This window comes from Rhinoraja longicauda, chromosome 4 (genome assembly GCF_053455715.1).
Source record: "Rhinoraja longicauda isolate Sanriku21f chromosome 4, sRhiLon1.1, whole genome shotgun sequence".
Classification (NCBI taxonomy): domain Eukaryota; kingdom Metazoa; phylum Chordata; class Chondrichthyes; order Rajiformes; family Arhynchobatidae; genus Rhinoraja; species Rhinoraja longicauda.
In genome coordinates this window covers 89,700,867-89,724,672 of record NC_135956.1, presented here as the reverse complement: position 1 = coordinate 89,724,672, position 23,806 = coordinate 89,700,867, and the positions used below count along the sequence as shown (strand labels likewise).

At 47.6% G+C, this 23,806-nt stretch overlaps 2 protein-coding genes across 3 annotated transcripts in view; one reads left to right on the top strand and one right to left on the bottom strand.

The window, feature by feature from the left end:
* The window catches only part of LOC144593236 (D-serine dehydratase), a 555,040-nt gene that overhangs the window by 165,226 nt on the left and 366,008 nt on the right, over window positions 1-23,806 (top strand). The window lies entirely within an intron of this gene.
* Window positions 1-23,806, bottom strand: part of setd2 (SET domain containing 2, histone lysine methyltransferase) — a 113,988-nt gene that overhangs the window by 65,573 nt on the left and 24,609 nt on the right. The window contains exons 2-5 of the mRNA XM_078398343.1: window positions 19,856-19,975; window positions 14,221-14,236; window positions 5,053-9,776; window positions 1,185-1,313 (exon numbers count right to left, since the gene is read on the bottom strand). Coding sequence (XP_078254469.1) covers window positions 1,185-1,313; window positions 5,053-9,776; window positions 14,221-14,236; window positions 19,856-19,975 — 4,989 coding nt within the window. The remainder of the gene's footprint in view (window positions 1-1,184; window positions 1,314-5,052; window positions 9,777-14,220; window positions 14,237-19,855; window positions 19,976-23,806) is intronic.

Below are 23,806 nucleotides of genomic sequence, written 5' to 3'. Positions count from 1 at the left end.
AAATGGGAGGCCATTTAAAACTGAGGTGAGAAGGAACTTTTTCACCCAGAGAGTTGTGAATTTGTGGAATTCTCTCCCACAGAGGGCAGTGGAGGCCAAATCACTGGATGGATTTAAGAGAGAGTTAGATAGAGCTCTAGGGACTAGTGGAATCAAGGGATAGGGGAGAAGGCAGGCACGGGTTACTGATTGTGGATGATCAGCCATGATCACAATGAATGGCGGTGCTGCCTCGAAGGGCTGAATGGCCTCCTCCTGCACCTATTTTCTCTGTTTCTATGACTCAAGGGTCTGAGTTACAGGGAGAGGAGAAGGTAAGCAGGCTAGGACTCTATACCTTGGAACTGCAAGAGGATGAGGGGTGATCTTATAAAGGTGTATAAAATCATGAGACGAATAGGTCAGGTGGATGCACAGAGTGTCTTGCCCAGAGTAGGTGAATCGAGGAAGAGAGGACATAGGTTTAAGGTGAGGGGGAAAAGATTTAATAAGAAATCTTTTGTCACACAAGGGGTGGTGGGTATGTGGAATGAGCTGCCAGAGGAGGTAGTTGAGGCTGGGACTATCGCAACGTTTAAGAAACAATTAGACAGGTAGACAAAATGTGTAAGATGGAACTGCAGATGCTGGTTTAAACCGAAGATAGGCACAAAAAGCTGGAGTAATTCAGCGGGCAGGCAGCATCTCTGGAGACAAGGAATGGGTGACGTTGCGGGTCGAGACCCTTTTTCAGGCACATGGATAGGACAGGTTTGGAGGGATATGGGTCAAATCTGGGGCAGGTGGGACAAGTGTAGCTGGGACATGTCGGCCGGTGTGGGCTGAAGGGCCTATTTTCATGCTGTATCACACTAGGACTTTAAAGAGTAACAGACTATAAGTCAGAGGGTGGTGAATCTGTGGAATTCTTGACACAGAAGGCTGTGGAGGCCGTCAATTGATATTTTTAAGGCAGAGATAGACAGATTCTTAATTAGTACGGGTGTCAGGGGTTATGGGGAGAAGGCAGGAGAATGGGGTTAGGAGGGGGAGATAGATCATCCATGATTGAATGGCAGAGTAGTATAGATGGGCCGAATGGCCTAATTCTACTCCTGTCACTTTTGACCTTATGTAAGGAGTTGGGAGAAAGTGTTCCTCCTTGGCCGAGCGAGGTATTGTCTAGCCATATAAAAGCCATTTACCATTCTATCATGAGTAAGCGGTTGAGGCAGTCTTCACCACAGGCCAGCTCTCCCCGTTCCCGGTCCTCTCTCGACAGCACACACTCACACTGCATTCGCTTGATGTCCCGGTGAGACTTGCTCTTCTTCCTGTCAAAGATAAATCACTCCAGTTAGGGCTGGGGAAAGGCAAGGAATGTCACACACCTGGCTACTTTACACAAATGTCGCCGTAACCTTTTTTGTTTAACAGATTACTCTGGAAAAAAGTAAACAAACACATCTCAAACTTTTTGACACAAAAAGTTTTTTTCTTTTTGTTTAACCTCGTTGGAGACCCTCAGACTGTCTTTAATCGGACTTTAGTTTAGTTTGGAGATACAGCGCAGAAAAAGGCTCTTCCGCCCACCGAGTCCGCACCCACCAGCGATCCCGGCTCATTAACACTACCCTACACACATGGAACAAGTTTACATTTATATCAAGCCGATTAACTTACAAACCTGTACGTCTTTGGAGTGTGGGAGGAAACCGGAGCACCTGGAGAAACCCACACAGGTCACAGGGAGAACGTACAAACTCCGTGCAGACAAGCACCCATAGTCAGGATTGAACCTGGGAACCCGAGTCTTTCCCGACTGGATAGCACGCAACAAACGAAGCACGTGTCAATAAACTACACTCAAAAGAACTCTGAAAGAAAAAGGGAGTAAACAAATATTGCCCAAGCAAAAGACACAGAGTGCTGGAGTAACTCAGCGGGTCAGGCATCATCTCTGGAGAACATGGATAGGTGACGTTTCACAGAGTGCTGGAGTAACTCAGCGGGTCAGGCAGCATCTCTGGAGAACATGGATAGGTGACGTTTCACAGAGTGCTGGAGTAACCAAGTGAGTCCGGCAGCATCTTTGGAAAACATGGACAGGTGACATTTCAGAGTGCTGGAATAACTCAGCGGGTCAGGCAGCATCTCTGGAGAACATGGATAGGTGACGTTTCAGAGTGCTGGAATAACTCAGCGGGTCAGGCAGCATCTGTGGAGAGCATGGATAGGTGACGTTTCACAGAGTGCTGGAGTAACTCAGTGAGTCAGGCAGCTTCTGTGGAGAGCATGGATAGGTGACGTTTCACAGAGTGCTGGAGTAACCGCGGGTCAGGCAGCATCTCTGGAGAAAATGGATAGGTTTAAAGCAGCATCTGCAGTTCCTTTCTACACAGGTCATCTATCCTTGTCTCCCAGCATTGTCTGTTATGACCTTGATTCTGAAAATAAACTCTGGCACTAATGGACCAGAGGGGATGGGGCAGAATTGTGTCCGTTGTTGCCGATTGTTTGCTACAACCAAATAAGGGATTTGCTCCAGCCACCTAGCAGTTACTCCGTGACACAACGAGTTCACGTACAAGATTCTTTATAACAGCGAAGAAATTATTTTTGTTACTGCAACCAGAAAATACTAAAGGTTCTTTGTTACGCTGTTTAATAGAATTGGGCCCCATATCTGAGGAAGGATGTGCTGGCGCTGGAGAGGGTCCAGAGGAGGTTTACAAGAATGAAGCCAGTGGGTTAACCTATGATGAGCGTTTGACAGCACTGGGCCTGTACTCGCTGGAGTTTAGGAGGATGAGGGGAAGACCACAGTGAAACTTACCAAAGTGAAAGGCATGGATAGAGTGCACATGGAGAGGATGCTTCCACTAGTGGGAGAGTCCAGCGCCAGAGACCCAGGTTCCATCCTGACTACGGTGTTATCTGTACGGAGTTTGTACGTTCTCCCTGTGACCGCATGTGGGCTTTCTACAGAGTGTTCCGGTTTCCTCCCACACTCCAAAGACTTACAGGTGTGTAGGTTAATTGGCTTGGTATAATGCAAATTGTCCTTAGTGTGCGTGGGATAGTGTTAGCACGCCTCACTGGTAGGTGCAGACTCGGCGGGCCAAAGGGCCTGTTTCTGAGCTGTATTTCTAAACTAAACATAGAATAGAACAGGAATAGGCCATTCGGCTCACAATGTTAGTGTCAAACATGATGGCCACTTATGCCAGCGCATGAACCACATCCTTACATTCCCCGCATATCCTTGTGCCTTTCCAAAATACTTTTAAACCTCCACCATCACATTTGCCTCCACCACCACCTCTGGCAGCAAGTTCCAGGCACCCATCATCCTCTGAGTAACCCGTCAGCTCAGCTCCTGATGTTGGGGGAGTCCAGAACAAGGGGCCACAGTTTAAGAATAAGGGGTATGCCATTTAAAATTGAGACGAGGAAAAACGTTTTCACTCAGAGTTATGAATCTGTGGAATTCTCTGCCTCAGAAGGCAGTGGAGGCTATTTCACCGGATGCTTTTAAGAGAGAGCTAGATAGAGCTCTTAATGATAGCGGAGTCAGGGGGTAAGGGGAGAAGGCAGGAACGGGGTACTGATTGTGAATGATCAGCCGTGAATGGCGGTGCTGTCTCGAAGGGCCGAATGGCCTACTCCTGCACCTATTGTCCATCTCCTTTATATTTTGCTCCTCTCACTTTAAAGCTTCGCCCTCGTATCTTTTAGATTTCCACCCTGGGAAGGAGGGTCTACCCGATCTATCTATGCCTCTCATAATTTTATACACTTTGATCAGGTCTCTCCTCAACTCTGGCATTCTAGAGAAAATAATCAAATTTTATCCAACCTTGTTGCAAATCCCCCCCTAATTTGGGCGTGCCCCCTTCCCTGACTCGTAGTCTGATGAAGGGCTTCGGCATGAAACATCACCTATTCCTCTCCTCCAGAGATGCTGCCTGACTCAGAGTTACTCCAGCATTTTGTGTCTACCCCCTAATCTGGATGGCATTCTGGTAAACACAGGCGTTCCGAGTTCCTCCATAAAACTCCTCCCAGAGCACATGGGTTTAAGGTGAAGGGGAAAAGATTTAATGGGAATCTGAGCAGTAATGTTTTCCACACAAAAGGTGGTGGGTGTATGGAACGAGCTGCCAGAGGAGGTAGCCGAGGCTGGGACTATCCCAACGTTTAAGAAACAGTCAGGCAGGTACATGAGGGGCCAAACGCGGGCAGGTGGGACTAGTGTAGCTTGGGCATGTTGTCCGGTGTGGGCAGGTTGGGCCGAAGGGCCTGTTTCCACGCTGTATCACTCTGCGACTCTCTATCTATCTTCTATCTATGACTCTAAAACTGAGGTCTCTCGGTTCTGACATTATTTTGGCAAACCTCCTCTGCAAGTCTACCGGTAAATAAAATGCTGGGTCAAATGCTATGGCGGTCACGGTGGCGCAGCGGTAGAGTTGCTGCCTTACAGCGAATGCAGCGCCGGAGACCCGGGTTCCATCCCGACAATGGGCGCTGTCTGTATGGAGTTTGTATGTTCTCCCCGTGACCTGCGTGGGTTTTCTCCGAGATCTTCGGTTTCCTCCCACACTCCAGACGCACAGGTATGTAGGTTAATTGGCTGGGTTAATTAAATGTAAAAATTGTCCCTAGTGTGTGTAGGATAGTGTTAGTGTGCGGGGATCGCTGGGCGGCGCGGACCCGGTGGGCCGTAGGGCCTGTTTCCGCGCTGTATCTCTAAATCTAAATCTAAAAATCCCCGTGGGTTTTCTCAGAGATCTCCAGTTTCCTCCCACACTCCAAAGACGTACAGGTTTGTAGGTTAATTGGCTTGGTAAATGTAAAAATTGTCCCTCGTGTGTGTAGGATAGTGTTAATATGTGGGGATCACTGGTCGGCGTGGACCCGGTGGGCTGAAGGGACTGTTTCCACGCTGTATCTCTAAACAAAAAACTAAGTATTGAACTCAATATTTGAGCGGCACGACCCCCATTTAAAAATCCATGGTTAATTAGTTTAATCGACCAATTAGCAACAAAAAAACTCTCAGATAGTCACCTCTCTGTCAGGTACAAGTTTTCATCGATTAACTCGAAGTAAGGTGGCATCATTCCCAGCTTTGACTGCTCCTTCCACCACGGCGAGCTTTTGAACTCCTCCATCTTGCAGACGAGAGTGACCCACTCCGTGGCCGGCGTTGTGACCAGTGGATTGGGCTGGGGGTGGACCTGCTCAAAGTACCGCGTGTCCGCGTCGCACTCCAGGTCCGTGTCCACCTCCTCCGCCTGCGGCTTCTGGGGCTCCCCCCGCTGGTCGGCGTCAGACTTCTCCAGCTCCTTGACCCTGGACTCCTTCTGTGCCGTGGAGTCGCTGGCCTTCAGCACCAGGGTGGTGCCCTTGCTGGAGTTGCTGGTGATTTCGTGAGCCTGCAGAGAGCTGACGCCTTTGGGGACAGAGCGCGGGTCGCGGCTGACCGTTTCCCAGCTGTTGTAGCTGGCAAAGTCGTCCGTCATGGAATCGGGCTGAACCTGACCTTGGGCGTCTGAGCCGGAGATGTCTTGAGCCAACTGGTAGTTATTGTAGATGACCGACTTAGCGCTCAGCCTGGGATCCCAGTAGGCGGCTCTGTTACCGTGCCAGCTTTCACTCCTGTTCGCCAGATCCGTTTCCTCTGTTTGGAAGCTGTACTTGCGGTACAACCCGTAGCTGCTATCTGGCTGCTGGCAACTGCTGCTGGGAGTTTCTGCTTGAGCCACGTCCCAGTCGAGACTTTCCAGGTACTCTGGGCTGCGATATGATCTGTGCTCTTGGGCCTGCTGCTGGGGCCAGGGGGCAGCCTGCCGGCTGTCCGGCATCTCTCCGACGTCTTTCTCCTCCACTCTGAACGGCTGCGGGCTGTTCTGTGGCGCCGGTAAACCATCCGAGTGGCTGCTGGGCGATTGCTGGCGCCCCTCCGCCGTCGCGGCCGCGCTTGCCGACTGCGCCGAGCCGAGCTCCTGGCCTGACGGAGGGAGCTGGCTTTGGGCGAGAGGGAAGCCCTCGGGCTGACTGGTGCTGTCGGCCTTGTCCGTCGACGACTGCTGCTTGCAGCTCTTGTGGCCCTCGCTCGCCGGTGAAAGCTGACTCGAAGAAGCTTGGGGTTGGTCTTCCGGTACCAGTGGGGGCAGCGAGGGAGAGTGGCTCCCATGGACCACGTCACCTCCCTGACCAAGGTCACCGTCCAGTACCTGGGGGTTACTCCCAAGTTCAACACCATTCGGCTGATGACCCTGGCTGGGTTTCTCGTCCACTTCTCGCTTGCTGCCTTTCACACCCAAATGCCTCTTCTCTTGCTGATTAACTCTAGCAGTCGCTGTGGACGAGGATGGAGAGGACATCAGGACCCTCTCCTCCAAAGTCAGAGTAGAGTTCTTCGGGACTATCACAACAGACTGCAAGCGGTTCCTGGGGACACTGCCGTTGTCCGAATCCGAGCTGGTTTCGCTCTCTTCGCTCTCCGGTTCGCTGCTGCTCTTGGCCTCCTCCGAGCGGTCTCCATTCCCGGAGCTCACACTGTTGAACTCGACCTTCATACAGCTACTGTCGCAGTCTGACTTTGTCTTATAACTCTGGGAATTGCGTTCCACTTCATTTGAGCTGGTAAGGTCAGCTGGGCTCAAAGGCAGTAGGCCTTCAGTCACCACCTCCACTGTTAAGTCTTCGTCCGTTCCTTCCTCATCTTCAGAGATGTCCACGGATGGCCCTGGCTCGACTTTGACGGAACTGTCTGGTCTGGCAATGAAAGAGGTCTCTTCGTTATTTGACGACGGGGTCTCGATCTTCACCGTTGCAGACTCCTTAGCTTCGGAATTAAGGTGACTTGCCAAATCCATGTAGAGTCTAACTTTCTCAACCGAATCCCAATTCAGGTTGCTGGACATTGCATTCCGTTTACTCACGCAACTGCTAAAGCTGTGCGTGTTGTAACACAGTTTATCATTCTTCAGTTCAGAACCACCCCCTTCATTGATGTGCTGACTGTCCACCGCTCTGTTTTCTGTCGACTCTTTGCCCGTGAGCTTTACATCTCTCGTGCAACCTTCGGGATCAGTTGTGATGATGACCGTTTCATTCACGTTAGAGCGAGAGACGGTGGTGAACTCGCCCAGTTTGGGGTAGACCAATATCGGTTCCCTCGTGGCGCAGTGCGAAGTGTTAAATTCCTCCACTTTATGCTGAGCCGAGTACTGAACCTCATCCGGGCCGGAGTAAGGTGGCGTCTTCAAAGCATTAGCCACGAATCGAGGTGGGGACTGCATGTCATTTGTTAAGTCGTGAGATGAGACCATCGAAGTAGTCTCACGCTGAGATAAAGCTTTATGTTCTTCATCTGACTCTGAGCAAGATGAAGCTTTTGCCAGATGTCCGTCTAATTTGGAACCAGGTAAGGAACTAGCTCTTTCAGCAGTGGGTCTGAAGAGGCAACACGTCCTTGAGCAGTCCGACTTGGCATACGGGGAAGTGCTTTCGTGATTGTTAGGTTGATGGTCAAGTGAGGAACAAACGTCGTCTGATCTCCAAACATGTTGTGTCGTCCCCGACTCGCACAGTTCAGGAACCTCATCAAAGTCGTCGTCTGACTCAGAGAACAAAGTCCTTCTTAACTCCCCGTCAGACGGAAACAGAGGCAAAGTTCGTATCTTATGAGATCGAGAACTCGATACGTTTATTCTTGCCTTCCTGCCCGGCCGACTGCTTTCCCAAGAGTCTAATTTGGTTTCCAGTTCAGAAGAGTCCACTTTAGTTAACGTCATTTCCAAACAAGGATGCGACTCTGAACAAGACGGGGTGATGACTGAGTGCTTCTCTGACCTACTGTTAGTCCACGAGTCCAGCTCAACTTCCGCAGAATCCATTGCAACCACCTCCATCTCACAAAGCGCACTCGATTTAGCGCGAGACCACGTCACCACTACGCTCTTGTCCGACGTGCTGTTGGCCCATGAATCCAACTCTGGTTCGGAAAAGTCCATTCTGACGACCTCCATTTGATGACAATTAGTAGATTTAGAATTCTGTGGAGATATCCGTAAATTAACATCTGGTTTGAGACTTCTCTGAGAATCAGATTCCAGCTCTGGGGAATCGCCCGGAGTTGCTCCGATACCGCTACAAATGGGAATCTGGGAATGGGATGGAGCTGCCTTCGAGTTACCGTCCAGCTTAGAACATTTCAAGTCCACCTCTGGTCCTGGAGAGGTCTTCTTTAATGAAGCCTCATGGCAAGAGATTGGGGATTTGGAATGAGATGAAGTAGCCCTCAGGTGGGCCTCAGATTTGGAGACTTTCCTGCAGTCCGATTCCAGATCAGACAAGTTGGTTCTGGCTGCCTCAGGTTTATGACAGGAAGCCGATGATTTCGAAAGACACAAAGGGGTTTTTGAATGACTGTCCGATTTGGACAATTTTCGAGAATCTGGCTCTAGTTCGGAAGAATTAATTTTAGAGCTTTCTGATTCAACACAAGATGCCGGCACCCTCGATACTTTATCTAGTTTAGAATGAGACTTAGTCCTTCTGGTCTCTCTCTCTGATTCAGAGCAGGATGATGTTGCTCTCATGTCTCTATCTGACCGCGACTGGTACTTCCTCAAATCTCTATAGGATTTAGAACGCAATGAAGTCCTTCTCAAGTCATTTGACCGAGGGTGATACCTTCTAGAATCTTCCTCAGAATCAGAACACGAGGAAGCGTCCCTTAATTCGGCGCACAGTTTGGTACGGGACGACTTGCTTCTTTCCGGGTGAGGGGAACCGCGGCGATATCTGTCCTTCTCAGGATGGTACGAGCTCCTTGACCAGTCTGACTTTGAGTGGGAAGAAGGTGCCCTTGAATCTCTATCGGAGCGAGATCGAGATGAGCCGAGCCTTTCTTCCCTTCCATACTTTGAGTGGGATGAAGTCCTCCTTGTATCTCGATCAGATTTGGAGCGGCCACTGCTTCTCCTGTCTCGCTCGGACTTGGAATGGGAAGACACCTTTTCCACCTCGTCGGTTCTGGAAGCCACTGGATGTTTCTTGACCTCCCGACCCGACTCAGCATTCTTCGCATCGTGCAACTTCAAACTAGGCGACTTCCTCAGCAAGTCTGCCTCGGAGTCAGAGTCGGCCGATGGTGCTTGCACAGTCTCCTCTGCCTGACCGACCTTCGCCATCTCTTCATTTTCCGAAGACGTGGAGGCATTCCCGAACTCCTCCACGTTCTCACCTTTCCCAACGTGGGCCTCATCGAGATTCTCAACCGGTGGTGTTGTTTCATCAGCTGCCTTTATCACAGTTTCGGTTTCTCCCGAAGAAAGTGCCGTGATGGATGTGTCCATTGGCTCCTCCACTGATGAGCTGCACTGTTCCCTGTCTGAGAAGCTCAGAGGTTTAGCTGCATCGTTCAAATGCTTCTTCTTGAAGTGCACCTTGCTCCATTCAACCTTGGACTTGGGTGATGGCGATTTTGCAGTCTCCGGAATGTCTGCAGAGTCCGAATCACTTTTACTATCCTGGCTCCCTCTCATGGATAGCGGTGGCAACGACGGAGGTGAGGTCTTGGCCTCCTCCAACTCAGACCCAATGGCACTTTGGAACCTATTCCGCAAAGTCTTTGTCACGTTGAAGGTGAAAGACACCTTCTGGCGCCCCTGGTCCTCAAGGTTGACCTTGGCCTTGGTGCCCTTCGGGAGAAAGCGACTGCAACCTTTCGATGCCTGGGCCTTGAGAGCACTCAATGCCGATAGACTATCCAATTTGACCTGGAATGGTATTGGAGAAGCTTTAGGTACAGTTTTTGGAAAGTTTATATTAGTACAATCAAATCTCTAAATGAAATGCAAATCAAAGCAACAATTTTTTAAATCCAAATACAACATTAGAACTAAGGTTAGACTACACAGCCCGTCATATCCGTCTGGCAGAAGGTACAGAAGCTTGAAAGCGCGCACCACCAGACTCAAGAACCACTTCTTCCCCTCTGTTATCAGGCTTCTGAGCAGCCCTCCCATAAGCTGGGGTACTGTCCCATCCACCTCTACCCCATTGTGGACATTGGACTTTGTCTGTGGAACTGGTGCACTACAATGCTGAGAACTGTATTCTGCACTCTGTATCTTCCCCTTTGCTCTACCTATTGTACTGGAGTTTGACTGGATTGTATTTATGTATGGTATTATCTGATCTGATTGTGTAGCATGCAAACAAAGCTTTTCATTGTACCCTCGGTACATGTGACAACAATAAACCCAAATCTGTAACCACTATAAACGTTTCTTAAAAAATCTTGAGGTCTTTAATCATTGGAAATCTATCAAAATGAAACTTTAAAGCAACAATTCATCAACGATTTTATGTAATCTTTGGAAACATGTTCCAAATTTCTACCGGACTCCACATGAGGATACACTGCTCCCAAATTGCTCCTCAAACCCTTGGCTCCGACCTTTGGGTTGTCCCTCCGAACTGTAAGCTCCCAAATTAGTTCTTCTCTAAGCACCCCACCATCCTCCGTGACATCCCAAAGACTTTGAATCCAGCCTGGTAAAAAACCATCAAGAGTGTTTTATTGTCAGATGTCCCGGATAGAACAATGAAATTCTTACGCTGCAGCACAGCAAAACATACAAACATGCTACACTGTAAACAATATGATAAACGAGAGAGAAAAAAACTGTGTGTATATATACGCACACTCACACACACACACACATTTATATATATACACATAATCAAAAAACACACAATAGTAGTGCAATAATTCCAATAATAATAATAATAACAATAGCCTATTGTAGTTCAGAGCTTATTGGAGGTTGTGGTGATTAATAGCCTGATGGCTCTAGGGAAGAAGCTGTTCCTGAACCTGGACGTTTAAGAAACAGTTAGACAGGTTCATGGATAGGACAGGTTTGGAGGGATATGGGCCAAACACAGGCAGGTGGGAATAGTGCTGCTGGGACATGTTGGTCGGTGTGGGCAAGTTGGGCCGAAGGGCCAACACTGTTTCCACACTGTATCACTCTACGACTCTCCAACTCTAAACCTTCCAAATCCAAAGAACACCACTGTAGTTTGTGAATTATCTACCCCGTTGTGGACATTGGACTTTGATATTTGCGTGATATTTGACTCGGCATTAAAATTTGACAGGCAAGTCAACGCTGTGGTAAAGGCCAGCTTCTTCCAGCTTCGTACCATAGCGAAAATCAAACCATTCCTCAAATCTAACGACACTGAAAAAATCATTCATGCATTCATTTCCTCCCGCTTAGACTACTGCAACTCCCTATACACTGGGATCAGTCAATCATCCCTGTCCCGCCTACAATTGGTCCAAAACGCCGCAGCGAGACTCCTGACGGGTACCCGTAAAAGGGACCACATCACCCCGATCCTGGCCTCTCTCCACTGGCTCCAGGTAAGGTACAGAATCAACTTCAAGCTCCTCCAAATCACATATAAAGCCCTAAACAGGCTTGCCCCCCCCCTTATATCAAAAATCTTCTATCCCACCACTCTATCTCCAGGTCCCTCAGGTCGGCCGACTTGGGGCTACTCACTATCCCGCGGTCTAGGCTTAAGCTCAGGGTGACCGCGCTTTTGCGGTTGCAGCTCCAAGACTGTGGAACAACATCCCTCTCCCCATCAGAACTGCCCCCTCCATCGACTCCTTTAAGTCCAGGCTCAAAACCTATTTCTACTCCCTAGCGTTTGAGGCCCTCTGAGGGGGTGCTGTGAACTGTTTATGTATGTGCTGTTATGTTTGTGTGCCATTGTATGTTCGTTTCTTAGTACCTGAACTGATGTACAGCACTTTGGTCAACGTGGGTTGTGTTTAAATGTGCTCTACAAATAAAATTGTCTTGACTTGACTTGTCTGTGGAACTGGTGCGCTACAATGCTGAGAACTACATTCTGCACTCTGTATCCTCCTCTTTGGTCTATCTATTGCATTTGAGTTTGACTTGATTGCATTTCTGTATAGTATCATCTGATGTGATAGGCCATTTAGAATTGAGATGAGGAAAAACTTTTTCAGTCAGAGAGTTGTGAATCTGTGGAATTCTCTGCCTCAGAAGGCAGTGGAGGCCAATTCTCTGAATGCATTCAAGAGAGAGCTAGATAGAGCTCTTAAGGATAGCGGAGTCAGGGGGTATGGGGTGAAGGCAGGAACGGGGTACTGATTGAGAATGATCAGCCATGATCACACTGAATGGCGGTGCTGGCTCGAAGGGCCAAATGGCCTCCTCCTGCACCTATTGTCTATTGTTTTGGTTTAGTTTAGAGATACAGTGCGGTAACAAGCCCTTCGGCCCACACAGATGCAGGAGATGCAACAACAGTCGCAGTTCTTTGTCCCAACACCCAGTAAGTCAAATAGGCATTTCGGGTGAAGCAGCAACAAGGACCAGAGGCCATGGAAGGATGAGAGGGCACCTCACTGAAACTTACCGAATAGTGAAAGGCCTGGATAGAGTGGATGTGGAGATGTTTCCACTAGTGGAAGAGTCTAGGACCAGAGGCAGTAGCCTCAGAATAAAAGGATGTACTTTTAGAAAGGAGACGAGGAGGAATTTCTTTAGCCAGAGGGTGGTGAATCTGTGGAATTCACTGCCACAGACGGCTGTGGAGGCCAAGTCAGTGGATATTTTTAAGGCAGAGATTCGTGATTACTAAGGATGTCAGGGGTTATGGGGAGAAGGCAGGAGAATGGGGGTGAGAAGGAAAGATAGATCAGCCATGATTGAATGGCGGAGTAGCCTTGATGGGCTGAATGGCCTAATTCTGCTAGTAGAATTTATGATCGAAGGTAGACACACAATGCTGGGGTAATTCAGCGGGTCATGCAGCATCTCGGGAGAAAAGGAATGGGCGACGGTTCGGGTCTTGACCCGAAACGTCACCCATTCCTTCTCTCTCGAGATGCTGCATGACCCGCTGAGTTACTTCAGTGTTGTGTCTACCTTCAACTTTAACCAGCATCTGCAGTTTTTTTCCTAGTAGAATTCATGAAATCTCTTGACTTCTAATCCAGAATGCCACACCCAGGGCTCACAGTGTGGTCTTCTCTGCATTGGAGAAATCAATAGCAGATTGCAGTGCTGTTTTGCGGTGTACCTGTGTTCGATCCACAAGACTTGTCCTGGGGTTTCCTAGAGCTCTCCACTCTGATTCTCCATCCCATTTCCACTCCTACCCTACCCTACCCTGCCCTGCCCTGCCCGGCCAGTGGCCTCCCGCACAGCTACATGTCCTTCCTCAGCTCAGGCAACAACACCTCGTCCTTTGTCTGAGCACAGTGCAGCCTTACAACCCAACATGCATTTACAGAACTCCAGGGTGCACTGCGGCACAGCTGGTAGAGCTGCTGTCTCACAGCGCCGGAGACCCGGGTTCGATCCTGACTACGATGCTTGTCTGTACATTCTCCCCGTGACCTGTGTGGGTGTTCTCTGTGATCTTCGGTTTCCTCCCACACTCCCAAAGATGTACAGCTTTGTAAGTTAATTGGCTTCGGCAAAAATTGTAAATTCTCCCTAGTGTGTGTAGAGTAGTGTTAATGCGTGGGGATCGCTGGTCGGTGCGGACTCGGTGGGCTGAAGGGCCTATTTCCGCGCTGTATCTCTAAACTAAATTTGGGTTCCATCCTGATCTCAGGTGCTGTCTGTGTGTGGAGTTTGCACGTTTTCTCTATGACGGCATGGGTTTCCTGCAGGTGCTCTGGTTTCCTCCCCCATCCCAAAGATGTGCAGGTTTGTAGATTAATAAGCCCCAGTGCATAGGGAGTGGGTGAGAAAGAGGAATGACGTAGAACAAGTGTGAGTGGGTGATCGATGGTCAGGGTGGACTCGGTGGGCCTGTTTCCGTGCTGTATCTCCAAAGAGAGAGTGTGTGTGTGTGCGTGTGTGCGCGCGCCAGAAATGGCCAGGTTACCGTTGGTCACCCTCAAGGGTTAAACTCAGGAATCAGCAACGGGAAATGAGGAGATGGAAGAGAATTTGAACAAAAATGAACATAAATGATTTAGTGTAGCAGACATTATAAACATCCCAACAGTAAGTGGGCGGGAGGAAGGGAGGAAGTTAAAAAAAGGATTAGGCAGATGAAAGGCAGACAAATTGACTGGATTAAATTTGACTGATTCCACCCTCTATTCCCGCTCGAGGATTAAGCTGCAATTAATTGAACGTTTAAAATCCTTACTGAATTCTCGTCTTCTCTGTTGCCGATGACGAAGCAAGCCATGAAAGAAAAGAATAAAACACAAGGTTAGAAACTTATTTTAATACTTTGATATTTTAAGAAAGTTGGATAGGTTCATGGATAGGACAGGTTTGGAGGGATATGGACCAAACGTGGGCAGGTGGGACTTGCGCAGCTGGGACATGTTGGCTGGTATGGGCAAGATGGGGCGAGGGGCCGGTTTCCACGCTGTATGACTCTGTGACTCCAAGACAAAACAGGAATACCAAATACAGAGGGAGAGGTTCATTGTGTAACACAGATTACTCAGCTCATTCACCCGAGGGTGTGCATTTTCCCAATGGTGTCTCAAGGGAACAAAGTTTCTTCTGGTAGCATTGAGGGGACAGTAATGTAGTAATATTATGGTAAAACATTCATTAGCAAATTAATGCTGGCTGCCTTTCTATCTGTAAAGGGCGCAGAGAAGATTTACGAGGATGTTGCCAGGACTCGAGGGCCTGAGCTATAGGAAGAGGTTGAACAGGCTGGGACTCTATTCCTTGGAGAGCAGGAGGATGAGGGGTGATTGAAAGAGGTGTACAAAATCATGAGAGGAATAGATCAGGAAGACGAACATAGCCTCTTGCTTAGAGTAGCGGAAACTTTTTCCCCCAAGTTGGAAAAATCAAATACTAGAGCGATCACGGTGGCGCAGCGGTAGAGTTGCCGCCTTTCAGTGAATGCAGCGCCGGAGACCCACGTTCAATCCCGACCATGGGTGCTGTCTGTACGGAGTTTGCACGTCCTCCCCGTGACCTGCGTGGGTTCCCTCCGAGATCTTTGGTTTCCTCCCACACTCCAAAGACGTACAGGTTTGGAGGTTAATTGGCTGGGCAAATGTTAAACAAAATTTGTCCCTGATGTGTGTAGGATAGTGTTAATGTACGGGGATTGCTGGTCGGTGCGGACCCGGTAGGCCGAAGGGCCTGTTTCCGCACTGTATCTCTAAACTAAACTAGAGGACAGCTTTAACGTGAGTGGGGCAAATGCTGAAAGAGATGTGGGGGCGTTTCCTTTTTTTAAACCATTTACCAGGTGAGTGCCTGGAACGTGCTGCCAGGGGTGGTGGTGGAGGCAGATACGATGATGGTGTTTAACAGGCTTTTGAACTGGCGTACAGGTGTGCAGGGAATGGAGGGATATGGATTATGTGCAGGCAGATAAACAGTTGATCCTGGCATCATGTCCGTCGCTGACACTGTGGGCCAAGGGCCTGCTTCCGTACTGCATTGATCTACGTCCTTTGTTCACAACACAACGTGCTGGAGGAACCCAACAGATCAGGCTGCATCGACCCGAAACGCCACCCATTCCCTCTCTCCTAGATGCTGCCCGACCTGCTGAGTTACTCCAGCATTTTGTGATACCTTTGATTTGTACCAGCATCTGCAGTTATTTTCCAACACAAGAATAAAGGGGAGGCCATTTAAAACTGAGGTGAGAGAAAACTTTTTCACCCAGAGTCTTGTGAAATTGTGGAATTCTCTGCCACAGAATGGCAGTGGAATCCAATTCACTTGGATGAATTTAAAAGAGAGTTAGAGCACTAGGGGCTAGTGGAATCAAGGGATATGGGGAGAAGGCACGCACAGGTTACTGATTGTGGACGATCAGCCATGGTCACAATGAATGGCGGTGCTGGCTCGAAGGGCCGAATGGCCTCCTCCTGCACTTATTTTCTATATTTCAATGTTTCTAATGACAGGACAGCATTCCTAATGTATCAGGATTCTAATGTTTACAATTAATTTGAATGATGTACGCATCCATACGCTTCACCCAGACCCTATTTTAATGACATTAAAAGTGTGCTGCACAAATTTACCAAGGTTGCTGAGACTGTCTCCCTTTCCCACAGCTTCTGAAGTGGAGGAGGACTGGGCATTAAGCTGATCGCTTTGTAAGACAACAGTTTGAGAGATATTAAAATGCTTTCACTCTGCCAAGACAAGATGCTGAAGTCGCATGCCGACCAAGACTTATTAAAGGTGACACATTCTCTTTTCAAAGGACACTAACCAGCGAGATGGAACTCAATAGCAATTAGCTGCTGCCCACAAGAACCAAGGTTCATTGAAGAGACAGAAAACTGAAGAAGATTTTCGTTTCAGCTTAGCTTTTAGTTTTAGAGATACAGCGTGGAAACAGGCCCTTCGGCCCACCGGGTCCGCGCCGACCAGCAATCACCTGGACACAAGCACTAGCCTACACTAGGGACAATTAAAAAAAATTTTTTTTTTTAATACGCAAGCCAATTAACCTACAAATCTGCACATCTTTGTGGAGTGTGGGAGGAAACCGGAGCACCCGTGCGTAGTTTGCACATCCTCCCTGTGACCGCTTCGCCCAACGCCCCAAAGACGTGCGGGTTGTCGGTTAATTGGCTCTCCGCAAATTGTCCCTGGTGTGTAGGGAGTGGATGAGAAAGTAGGATAGCATGGAACCAGTGGGAACGGGCGATCACTGGTCAGTGTGGACTCGATGGGCCAAAGGGCAAGTTTCCATGCTGTGTCTTACAACCAAACTAACACAGTTTGTAGTTCAGGCAGGTACTGTAACACATTTAAAATACACTTGGACAAGTACATGGACAGGAAGGATTCAGAGGGATATGTGGCAAAGGTTGGTAGCTGGGGCCAGCATCGATAAGGCACCTTGGTTGGCATGGACGTGATGGGCCGAAGGGCCTATTTCTGTGCTGTGGCTCCATGACAGGAAGCATTCATTTTTTAAACAAATAAAAATGGCAATAAACACGAGGTCTTGTTTTCAGGTTAAGGTGGAACTAAACAAGTTGTTGCGTTTCCAGACAACCTGCCTATAGTCGTGTTACTATATTTAAGTTAAATTAAAAGATTTATGATGGGAATTTGCAAAAAAGTGGTGCTTTTGTTTATAAAGCCCTGCAGCGCCTCCTAGTAGGGCGTCACGGTGGTGCAGCGGTAGAGCTGCTGCCTTACAGCGTCAGAGACCCGGGTTCAATCCTGACCTCGGGATGCTGTCTGTAAGTTAATTGGCTTCAGTAAAATTCTAAATTGTCCCGAGTGTGTAGGATAGTGCGAGTGCACGGGGTGATCGCTGGTCCGCGCCGACTCGACGGGCCGAAGGGTCAGTTTCCACACTGTATCTCAAAAGTTTAAAGTAAGAATTTAGAAATAGAGAATAATTATGTTTGAAAAGACACAATGTGCTGGAGTAACTCAGCGGGTCAGGCAGCATCTCTGGAGAACATGGATAGGTGACGTTTCACAGAGTGCTGGAGTAACTCAGCGGGTCAGGCAGCATCTGTGGAGAACATGGATAGGTGACGTTTCACAGAGTGCTGGAGTAACTCAGCGGGTCAGGCAGCATCTGTGGAGAACATGGATAGGTGACGTTTCACAGAGTGCTGGAGTAACTCAGCGGGTCAGGCAGCATCTGTGGAAAACATGGATAGGTGACGTTTCACAGAGTGCTGGAGTAACTCAGTGGGTCAGGCAGCATCTCTGGAGAACATGGATTGGTGACGCTTAGGGTCGGCACACATCTTCAGGGTTATTCTTAGTCACGTGTGTGACTAAAAATGTGAAAAATTGTGGAATACATCTCTTCTAATTCTTTTTTTTTTTTTTTTTTTTAATATTTTTATTAAAAGTACGGTAAATTACAATAATACAACAGATATATCTTAATACATTTTTTATACCGCTTCATTTTTTTGAGCTTTAAGAAAAAGATAGAAGTAAAGAAGTAAGGAAAGAAAGTGCGCAAGAGTCGTGAAGTGCAAGAGAGTGTTGGGAAAAGAAAGCCCCTTGGAAAAGAAGTAGAGAAGGAAGTAAAGTAAGAAAGTAGACCCTAGAAAAGAAAGAAAAAAAAAAAAAAAAGGGGTAGAAACAATCGCTCTATTATAACATTAAACTCCGCAGGAAGGGGACTACCAACCAAGTCTGTTTTGTTGTTTTACCTCCCGTTACCAGGTCCTGATACCATTTATTTATTTATTTCTTTGTAAAATTACTATTGCACCTCATGCTTGTAATAGGTCCAAAAACGTAGACCACGTCTTTTGGAATTGGTCTGCTTTACCTGCTAAGAGGAATCTCATCTCTTCTAATTCTGAAAGCATTACAGGTATATTGTTTTGTACTGTATGAGTTATATATGTCGAAGTTTATCAAGTGAAATTTTTATATGTTATGCTGACAATGTTTGTTTAGGGTTGAGAGGTCAAATATGACTGGTCACATGTGTGACCATGTTTGGTCACACATGTGATTAAGAATGGTCCTTCAGTAATTATGAATCATTTCAAATTAACAATTGTGTTGAGTTGATTGGTTGGATTGATATCAGAAAACAGAACAAATCCATTAACAAAATGACAGGCATGGGAATAATGCTATCACCCTTCATTTAAACCTAGACTAGCACTTCCCACCACTTCGGTACCCAAAGGTCACTTTTGGGGCTAACTTCCCGAGTAAGCAAAGCGAGAGTATAAACATATAACGCTGACCAACATGCCCCTTCTACACCAGTCCCACCTGCCTGTGTTGGCCCATATCCCTCAAAACCTATCCTATCCCTGCACCTCTCCAAATGTTAAAAGTTAAATGATAGCACCTGCCTCAACTACCTCTTACAGCAGCTCATTCCATGCACCCACCACCTTTGTGTAAAAACGTTACCCATCAGGTTCCTATTTAATCTTTCCATCCTTACATTAAACCTACGTACTCTGGTTCTCCATTCCCCTACTCTGGGTTAGAGACTCTGTGCATCTACCCAATCTCATGATTTTGTGCACAGACGGGCAAATAAAGATAGACACATAATGCTGGAGTAACTCAGCAGGACAGGCAGCATTTCTGGAGAAAAGGAATGGGTGATGTTTCAGGTCGAGACCCTTTTTCAGACTGTTCTTCAGATAGCAATGAATATTTATACAACTTTATAGAAATAACTGCTGAAAAAAATGTACGCAAGGCCACTTCACTAGGTTTCATAAACTTTGACCACCATCTCAGTTTGCTGTCCTATCTCCTTTACCTCATTGCGGACATTGGACTTTGTCTCTGGAACTGTTTTAGTTTAGTTTAGAGATACAGCGCAGAAACAGGCCCTTTGGCCCACCGAGTCCGCACCGACTAGCGATCCCCGCACACTAACACTATCCTACGCACACTCTTGGGACAATTTTACATTTACACCGCCAATTCACCTACAAACCTCTATGTTTTTGGAGTGTGGGAGGAAACTGGAGGTCTCGGAGAAAACCAACATAGGTCACAGGGAGAACGTGCAAACTCTGTACAGACAGCACCCGTAGTCTGGATGGAACCCGGGTCTCCGGCGCTGTGAGGCAGCAACTCTCCTGCTGCCCCTGTTATGCTACAATGCTGAGAACTATATTCTGCACTCTGTATCTCTCCCTATGCTCTACCTATTGTACAAGGGTTTGACTTGATTGGTATTTATGCATAGTGTTACCTGATTTGAATAGAAAGGGTGCAAAACAAAGCTTTTCAATGTACACGTGACGATAATAATAAACCCAAACCAGAATCAGAGGGAACACGGGAGAGTCAACGGAAAAATAAGCCGTCCATCTCACCCCATCGCAAGCATGTCTCCCATGGGCTGAGGTTGGAGAGGCATCGAGAGTCCGGGCGACATCTGCAGTTCAGTCCAGCCTTCCCTGGTGTGTGACGGAGGGAGAGGGGAGGCATGAGCCCTGACGAGGAGAAAGGAACAAAAAAAAAGTTTAATTAAAAAAAACAGCAACCAAAAAGGCAAACAGACGGAATGTGACAATGGAACTGAGTCACAGGCAAAGCCTTGCGTACATTGGCACTTTCATGCTTCATAACAACAGCACAGCACAGGAACAGACCCTTCGGGCCACAATTTCTGGGGCTGAACGTGATGCCAAGATGAATTCATATCTGAAGATAAACAAAAAATGCTGGAGCAACTCAGAAGGTCAGGGAGCATCTCTGGACAAGATGGATAGGTGAGGTTTCAGCGTGCTGGAGTAAATCAGAAGGTCAGGCAGCATTTCTGGAGAAAATGGATAGGTGATGTTTCGCGTTGGGACCCTTCTTCAAACGCGACCCAAAATATCATCTATCCATTTTCTCCAGAGGTGCTGCTTGACCCGCTGAGTTACTCCAGCATTTTGTGTTTATCTTTGGTATAAACCAGTATCTGCAGTTCCTTTTCATTACCCGTCTTAAAATTCCTTGGAGTAAATATCACCAACAACTTCTCCTGGACCACCCACATTGAAGCAATGACCAAGAAAGCAACCCAGCGTCTCCACTTCCTTAGAAGGCTCAGGAAGTTTTGCATGTCTCCAACAACTCTCACAAGCTTCAACAGATGCGTCGTACAAAGCATTTTATCAGGACGTATCATCATTTGGTTTGGGAACAGCTCCATCTAAGACCGCAAGAAATTGCAGCGAATTGTGGTCACAGCCATCACATAAACCCACCTCCCGTCCATTGACTTCATCTACACCTCACGCTGCCTCGGCAAGGCCAGCAGCATAAACAAGGACGAGTCGCACCCTGGCCACTCCCTCTTCTACCCTCTCCCATTGGGCAAAAGGAACAGAAGTGTGAAAACGCACACCTCCAGATTCAGGGACAGTTTCTTCCCAGCTGTTATCAGGCAACTGAACCATCCTACCACAACCAGAGAGCGGTGCTGAACATGACCGGTGACCCTCAGACTTTGCTGGCTTGACCATACACTAAACGTTATTCCCTTATCATGTATCTGTAGACAGTGATTGGCTCGATTGTAATCATGTATTGTCGTTCTGCAGACTGGTTAGCACGCAACAAAAGCTTTTCACTGTGCCTCAGTACATGACACAATAAACTAAACTAAGGTTTAGAGGATTATGTGCGGCAGGGTGGCGCAGCGGTAGAGTTGCTGCCTTACAGCGCTTGAAGCGTCGGAGACCCGGGTTCGATCCTGACCACGGGCGCTGTCTGTACGGAGTTTGTACGTTCTCCCCGTGACCTGCATGGGTTTTCTCCGAGATCTTCGGTTTCCTCTCACACTCCAAAGACGTATAAGTTTGTAGGTTAATTGGCTTGGTATAAGTGTAAATTCTCCTCAGGAAGCGTAGGGTATGTTAATGTACGGGGATCACTGGTCGGTGTCGACGGTGGGCTGAAGGGCCTGTATCTCTAAAACTAAAAACTAAATGTGCCAAACGTGGGTAAATGAGAGGAACTGGCTGATGGAAGAAACTGCAGATCATGGGGCAAATGGAAGATAGATATCAAAAGCTGCATTACCTCAGTGGGACAGGCAGCATCTCTGGAGAAAAGGAATGGGCGACGTTTCGGGTCGAAGCCCTTCTTCAGACTGAGAGTCAGGAGAACATGGTAAATGGCTTAGATGGGGCATTTTTGCCGACATGGACAAGTTGGGTCAAAGAGATGAGTGAAATTTGCTGGGTGGATGAGTGAAGCTGGTCACCCCCATTTGTAATTTTCTTTGGAGAGTGGCTTCAGTAAAATATTTTTTAAGCCTGGACTTCTTAATTTATCTAAAAAGCTCCTTTGTAAAATTTATTTATTCTTGACCTTCAATAGATTCCAGTGTTCCGACTGTCTTAAAACCGGTCAGTGTACTGCATTGAAATGTTGTAAATTTAGAGTTAAATAGAAACTGGGACACCAAGAATAGGTCCATTGGCCTCCGTTGAAATAGTGCTGTGGGATCTTATCAACCAGAATGCAACCTAGTTCAGCATCTCATCCAAGAGACTCAACAGACATCTCTCCAGCATTTCCTGGACTTGTCAACCTAGTTTACGTGAAACCATCTTTGAAATGGGACTACCCCCACGAGCTTCTGACTAGAGATCAAGAGTGCTTCTGAATCTGATACCGAAATAAGAAACAGATCTGCAACTAAAAGATCTAAGTATCCAAGATAGCGACAGACATTTATAACTGGTCACAAATTAGTTGTCAACAAAATCTATTTTAAAATTTGTTTCAGTATTTATTTCTCTGCATTCAGATATGTTTTTGTTTCAATTGCTTAACTAATTTGCGGAGAAGGTCACATGGACTGTTCAACGACACCTTTCAAGTCCTTTCACATGAACACAAAATGCGGTATTTTAGTTTTTAAAAAAAAGTTTAGAGATACACCGTGGAAACAGGCCCTTCGGCCCAACAAGCCCACACCAACCCCCACACATTAACACAATCCTACACACACTGGGGACAATTTACATTTATGTCAATCCAATTAACCTACAAACCTGCACGTCTTTGGAGTGCAAGAACTGAGAGAAAACCCACGCAGGTCACGGGGAGAACGTACAAACTCCGTACTGACAGCACCCGTTGTCGGGATCAAACCCGGGTCTCCGGTGCCGGTAAGGCAGCCACTCTACCGCTGTGAAGGTTCCGCTTCACTATCATCCCCAGGTTACTCCTGTGTGCAATCATGGAGCCCCTCATGGAGCCCATCAGTACACTGCTTACTTCCTGCAGCACAGTACTTTAGGCTTTGTGTTGAAAGACTGACCCAGCCCCTTGAAGTAATCATAAGAAAGCCCATCGATGACCTTAAAAGATTCACGAGATTGGGTATGTCAACAAATGCTCTCTTGAACTCCTGCAGGTGTACAGTAGAGAGCATATTAACTGGTTGCATCACGGCCTGGTTCGGCAACTCGAACGCCCAGGAAGATGATTTCAGTGAGTGTTGGACACTGCCCGGTCCATCACGGGTACTGACCTCCCCACCATCAAAGGGATTTACAGGAGTCGCTGCCTCAAATAGGCAGCCAGCATCATCAGAGACCCACACCATCCTCTCATTTCACCCCTGCCATCAGGAAGAAGGTGCAGGAGCCTGAAAACTGTAACGTCCAGGTTCAGGAACAGCTTCTTCCCCACAGCCATCAGGCTGTTAAACACTACAACCTCCAACTAAACTCTGAACGACAAATTGACTGGGTTGCACTAGAAATTTGGGACTTTGTTTTCTTAGTTTAGTTTATTGTCACATGTACCGAGGTAGTGAAAATCTTTTGTTGAGTGCTAACCAGTCAGCAGAAAGACAATACATGATTACAATCAAGCCGTTTACAGTGTATATATATGCACGATAACGGAATAACGTTTAGTGCAAGGTAAAGCCAATAAAGTCCGATTAAGGATAGTACAAGGGTCACCAATGAGGTAGATAGTAGTTCAGGACAACTCTTTGGTTGTGGTAGGTTGGTTCAGTTGCCTGATAACAGCTGAGAAGAAACTGTCCCTGAATCTGGAGGTGTGCGTTTTCACACTTGTACATCTTTGCCCGATGGGAGAGGGGAGAAGAGGCAGTGGCCAGGGTGAGACTGGTCCTTGATGATGCTGCTGGCCTTGCCGAGGCAGCGTGAGGTGTAGATGGAGTCAATGGAAGGGAGGTTGGTTTGTGCGATGGTCTGGGCTTCTGGCCTGGCCGAGGCAGCGTGAGGCGTAGATGGAGTCAATGGAAGGGAGGTTGGTTTGTGTGATGGTCTGGGCTGCGTCTACAATGC